This window comes from Catharus ustulatus, chromosome 4 (assembly GCF_009819885.2).
Source record: "Catharus ustulatus isolate bCatUst1 chromosome 4, bCatUst1.pri.v2, whole genome shotgun sequence".
Taxonomy (NCBI): Eukaryota; Metazoa; Chordata; class Aves; order Passeriformes; family Turdidae; genus Catharus; species Catharus ustulatus.
In genome coordinates, this window is record NC_046224.1 from 41025032 (window position 1) to 41031031 (window position 6000).

General features: G+C 38.5%; 1 protein-coding gene across 1 annotated transcript in view; it reads right to left on the reverse strand.

Moving 5' to 3' along the window:
• Positions 1-4715, reverse strand: part of PLEKHG7 (pleckstrin homology and RhoGEF domain containing G7) — a 29233-nt gene extending 24518 nt beyond the window's left edge. The window contains exons 1-3 of the mRNA XM_042779155.1: positions 4524-4715; positions 3700-4397; positions 2526-2548 (exon numbers count right to left, since the gene is read on the reverse strand). Coding sequence (XP_042635089.1) covers positions 2526-2548; positions 3700-4359 — 683 coding nt within the window. The 5' untranslated portion in view covers positions 4360-4397; positions 4524-4715. The remainder of the gene's footprint in view (positions 1-2525; positions 2549-3699; positions 4398-4523) is intronic.
• Positions 4716-6000: the final 1285 nt, after the last annotated feature.

The following is a 6000-nucleotide window of genomic DNA, read 5'->3' on the forward strand; positions in this document are numbered from 1 at the left end:
TAAGGTAAGTATTATAGGGTGGTCACAGTACTGAAATAACTGCCAGGCGGTGACTGTGTTTCCCAAGCCACTCAGGGAGGGTGTTTGCACTCCCTGACTCAAAAAGTTATCATGGAAAATGAGCTATTGTCAAGAGTGAAATATTTCTATGACTGTATAAGGGATTAGGTTTAGTAAAATGGACACCATCCTGTGCAATGTACTCTAGGATGACCCTGCTTGAGCAGAGAGGTTGTAAGAGACAAGCCACTGTGGTCCTTCCCAACCTTACCCACTCTATGATTCTGTGATGTTGTGACACTTTACAGCTGTGTGAAATATTAAAAGAGGAGTGGGAGTACTTCAAGATAGATGAGCCAGCTCCTTCAAGGCATTGAATATGAGCTGTCTTGGCAGTTACTGTGAAGGTTCGTCATTAGCTGATTTGCTGTAGGAAATAGTGCAATGCAGTTTTCCACCCAATCTCTGATAATGGTGAATGGTATAAGTAGAAAAGGAGATCAGACTAAACTTGAGCTTTAGTTTTATCAATGTTTTCTTTGTCAGTGTTGATTTAGCATCTCACTTTCTCTCCACCACATATACCTCTGTCTGTGCTGCCCCTCTTGCCCTTTTTGTTTATTTATTTTGGATGGTTCTTTATAAACATCATCAATTCAGCAAGTTGCCATGCTGACAGGTATGTGCTGTCATTCTTCACTGAGGACTCTGTGGGGGAAGGCTCTTTAAAATGAGTGCATTAAGGAAGTTTTTTGAAAGTACAGCTTGGGAGCGGAGAGAAGAGATGTCCATTAGAACTGAAGGACAGAGGCATGATTTTACCCAGGACAATATGTAAGTAAGTCTTGGAGAAGGGTTGCCAACTGTCCTAATGAGCTTCTAGATGGAGACAATACTCTGACATGCCAACAGTTTTTGCTGATTGTGATAAGAAGGGATTAGGTCTTAAGGAGTTAGGCTAATGATCTTAATAAAGGAGGAGCTGAATACAGGCTTAACTCAGACCTTGGACCAAATTAAATTTGACAAAAAATGTTTAAAGCAGAAACTGGTGCATTTTAAAATATTTTTGCACATTCTAATATTTATCTAGATAGAATTAATAATACATCCACCCAACAACCTTTTGACAATCTTTCCTGCTGGTGGCTATGGAAAAAATCTTGGATTGTTTCCTTGGGTTGTGGTTTCTTGATTTTAAAAGGTGTCTGGATAGAAGTCCAAGGCCAATACCCTAGCTGACATATAGTTACTTCCCTCTTGAAGCCACTATAGGCAAGCAGCACCAAGAGAAGGTGTGTACACTAAATGTTCAGTATTCTCCTGTTAAGCCATCTGTGTTTAGTATCTTCAATTTCTCCCCTGAAGTTTGTTACACATCATGCAAATCTTCACAGTGACAGTGAGATGTTTATGTATTCCCGTTTTGAGTTGGATCTGAGCAGACTCTTCCCACAAAAGGTACAGTTCACTTGTTTTCACATCCAGATGAAAAGATCTTTCCCTCCCCTTCTCTCTCTATCTCCACTGTAAATTCAAAATGGTAAAGAGTGGGTTGGAAATTGCAACTGTTCAGAACATCTAGGAGGCCTCTTCTACAGTGAACATGTAATTTCACATGCATGCACACATCTCTTGAATCTTGTCTAGGGGACTGCATTGTGTAAGGACACATACATCCTAAAATATATCAGCCTACTCCACACCACCAGTTCCAAACACCCTTGAGGGGACTACGCAGTACAGTGAGTACTACTCCATCAATGAGAGAGGGGTGGTTATCAATGGAGGTGCTATCTCCTGCTTCCGTGTTGTGAAGGGAGAAAATAAAACTTCCTTTCCCTTCTGTAAACATCTGAACTTCTTAAAGAAAGAAACATACCTTGATAAAAATCAAATTTGTAATAGAACTTTTACTTTGTGGTAATTGTTTCAAAGGCCTTGACACAATTCCCTGCGCAGGTCTATGGTATGCAACAATCCATCTTGTCTGCACTAACTTATAAAATCAATGTATTCTATGTACTCCTCTTGGTTTGTAGGATTAACAATCCCCCTCTCCAGTAGCAGTCCTAGATCTTCTTTACTTATGTATAAGAACAATATTGAGCTGTTCTGCTAATGCCCTTGCTCCCTTTTCCCTTCCACAAACTTTAGAAGAATGCCACTCAAGATTATGAGATATTTCACATTCTTCAAGCTGAAATTTGACACTGCTAAGCCAAACAACCAGACCTTTTGGCAGTTAGTTCCTAGTGCAAAGCTCCCCGATGATCTGGATGAAATATTGTGTGAAATGTAGCTAAACATGCTAGGGAGAGGGCTACCTTAGAAAGAAAGTCACATTAAAAAGTTTAGTGAGCTGGGGACAGGCATTTCACATAGCCAATCTACAAATTAAGGTTGAGTTATATATACATGACTCAACATATAGATGCAATGTATAATTGTTTTAGAGTGAAGCAAATTAATTAAAAATGTAGGAGAGTCAAGTTTAGAATCAGATAAAATAAATATGTGCATACCTTTGCATGGGCAGTCCATTCTCCTGAAAGCAAGTGAGATATTCTTAGTTACTTGGTCAGAAAACAAGCAAGAAATCAGTTGTTTTTTTTTAAAAAAAAGAACTCATTTGTGAAGGGAAATGTACTAATAATAGTGTAATAGACTTGGGCATGCACTTAATAATGTCACTGTTGAGGAACAACTGATTTGATATGCAGAATGTTTTCCATATTTGAAGGGGGTGGGGGGAGGAGGAAAATAACTTTTGGTTTGTAGTGCAAAGCTAGCCAGCTAGTTAAGAACTCTATACCTATTTGCACCATCCACCTTCAATAAAATGTGTGTGTAGGTGGTTTGCATAAGGACCGAGTCAAGGGAGTGTGTGAATTTAGCTGCCTCTGCACACAGTGGAAGGTCTTTGAGAGCAGATCTAGTAGCAAACCTGACTTATACAAAAAGCCTCTCCTTTTGTCCTTGTGGAGAGCTGAATTGTAGTTTCCTCTTGAAAGATGCAGGGTTTGCTCCTCCCTTGTTTATTTCTCTTTACTGATGCTGACACCAGGGTTTCTTTTTTTCCTTTTTTTTTTTTTTTTTAATTTTTTTTTCAGAAGAGATTGCACAATTGCTTCTTTGTTTATGGATCTGGACATAAAAAGGGAGGGGTGCCAGTGAGTGGCAGAATAAATGGAAGTAAATAAAGGGAATGGTACCTTTTCCTTTGGTAGTAGCAGATCTTAAATTTGACTCAACCAACTAAACTTATTAGTGTTAGCAATGCCATTTAGTAAAACAGAAGAGAGAACTTCCCTGTCTAAGGAATAATCCTGCTGAAGGGGTTAAAGAGTGGGTTGAAAGAAAATACTCTTCTAAACCCAATCCTGAACAGGATTAATTACTTAGTCTTGTTCTTTCATATCCCCACCGGCAGTACCAGGGTGAATGGACAGAGGTGGGAAAGAGTGGCCATGTACAGGAGTGGACTAAACTAACCTGGTCACCAAGGGACAAGGCTGGAACTGAAAGAAAAATGTCCCTTCCTGTTAAGTGTAGAAGTTGGTCTGCTGTATTAAAGGATCATGACCCAACTTGCAGTTCAGGTTAAGAGCTGGGGTTTTATTTGTGCACTGGCCCATGATGGACCAACACTGAACATGAAAGACTGAAAAAGAGGTTGTATCCTCCTATTCCTCTTACCTGGACACCTGCCCAAAGTGTAGGGCTCGGGCGGGGAAGTCTCATAGGCAGCGTAGCAGAGTTGGCTCTCCAAGAGTTTCTGGGTGTCTTGTTGGGACTGCTATTGCTGAAGGAATCCTCTTGGCTTGGAAGCTTTGACCTGGGTAGGTCAGACTCTGGAACTGCTACACTTCTCTCAGACTTGGCTTTGGACGACAATAACTTTGCATGGACACAAGAAGGCAGTGACAATGAAGAAATTGTAATGCACCGAGGTGGGCTCTTACAAATGTGGTGGAGAGAGCCAGTGTATTCCTTTTGATACCCCAGCTGAGCTGTGTCAGAACAGTCTGGAAATGGCAGTGATTGTGAGGCAGAGGCCATCCTTAGACGCCTCAAAGTTGGAGAAGTGGAAATTCTGGCCCGAGCATGACGGTCGAAGTGGAGAGGCGTGTGGTGGATCCCAACACACTCCTCTGTCGGAAGCCTCAGCAGTGAAGACTCCGTGTACCCTCCTCTGAGGATGAAGTCCCCTGGAGGCAAGGAGGTGTCCATACAAACTGGTACTGTCTGCATGTCAGCATTTTCCTTATGGAGATCAGCTTCCCTGTCTAGAGGTTCCACACTGGTGCAGGTTTCTTTGACCAGATCTAGAGAATAATCAGAGCTTGGTTGTTGCATTCTTAATTTGCAGCGTGAAGATTTCTATCTACTCGTACCTAGGAAACATGATCAGAAGCAGTTCTTACAAACTTGCCATATGAATTTTTGAGATGGGAAACATGCAAATGGAAAATATACCCAAACAAAACAAAGTAGATATGTGCACTAAAAGAAAAAATTACCTTTGCATTGAATCCTGCTTAAATGCACGCTTCAACAGGTTCAGGACCAATTTTGGCATGCTGTTTAAATAGCTGCTGACTTTGAGTGTGCCAGCAGTGTCACCATCAGTCCGTAGAACTAATCAGATGGTAAAGAGTAGCTGTATTTAGAACCTCTGCTCATCTGGTACTGCAGGCACCTGATTTCCTGTTGCCACTCCCCCATCAATAAATGAGATTGTAGCACTGCTGTTCGTGGGATAAAAGTGAAGTCACTTGCTCTCAGTGCAAAGTGACGAAATTCTTTGTGCACAAATACTAATTTCTTGCTGAATTCTTAAGCAAATACAAATTTAACACTTAGTTAAGGTATGTCTCATCACTCTTGCTTTCTTTTCAGCCTAAAAGTACTTTATTATGTACATGTTATAATCAAATAAGGGAGAAAATTGTTTATACTAGTAACTTATCTGTTGATTAATCAGTAATTAGTCATATGTTCTTTGATTCATGAAGCTTTGTTTCAACATATTCTCTAAAACTGGACTGACATGTCAAGTAATAATGAAGATTATTAATTCAAACTCTTTAATTTAGCTTCTTTTCTAAGAGGAATTTGAACCTGTTCATGATTGCAAGCTTATTTGGGGAACCGTCATTTACTAGAATTAGTTTATTCAAATCTATATGGACTTCTTTCTTGAATTATTGAATATCATACATTGAATATTTTTTTTAAAAATCTGATTATATATATAGTTCCATCAGATTGATTTACAAAGTGATTAGAAAGATGTTAATTTATCAAGTTTGCCAGTTTGTAGCATTACTTTTATCAAAACCTTCAGAAGATGATAATTCAGATCATTAGAGAGAGAAAAGCATATCTTTATGATAGAAATGGTTTCTTTCACAACTGCAGAGAATAGCCACAAATACTAGCATTTATTAATTTCTCTTTAATAGGTAAGAACTAGTTTACACATATGCTTATTAAAAACCTAATTTAATATATTGCAGAATGATAAAGAGAAATTACTACTATGTTCTCCTTTTGAATGAAGCTATGGCATACCATTGCTCTGAGATTTGTTGTTATTGCTTTTTAATATTTCAAGACTTTTATTTTGTGATGTACAATCATGTCACACAGATTGTTGTTTGGCCAACTATTCTCATTGCCTTTTTAAAAAAAAAAATATTATTTTTTTGGTAATCCTCTCTTCTCCAGACAGAATTTTGCAACTTGGCAAGCAGTTTCCAGATATTCATGTGAAAAGGGATCTGTTCCATAAGTCGAAAGTTTAAAGACATCTTTTTGTGGAAGTCTCATATTAAAAATAGAACCATTTTTTGCTTTCAGTTTAGCAAGCTTTTTCTAAAAGAAGTAAAAATTTGCATATTTCTTTTTGGGTATCTCTATGTTACTTTCAAGAGTAGAATCTCTCATCAGCAAAATATTTGTAAAGAAAATACACTGTTAAAAAAAGTGTAGAAA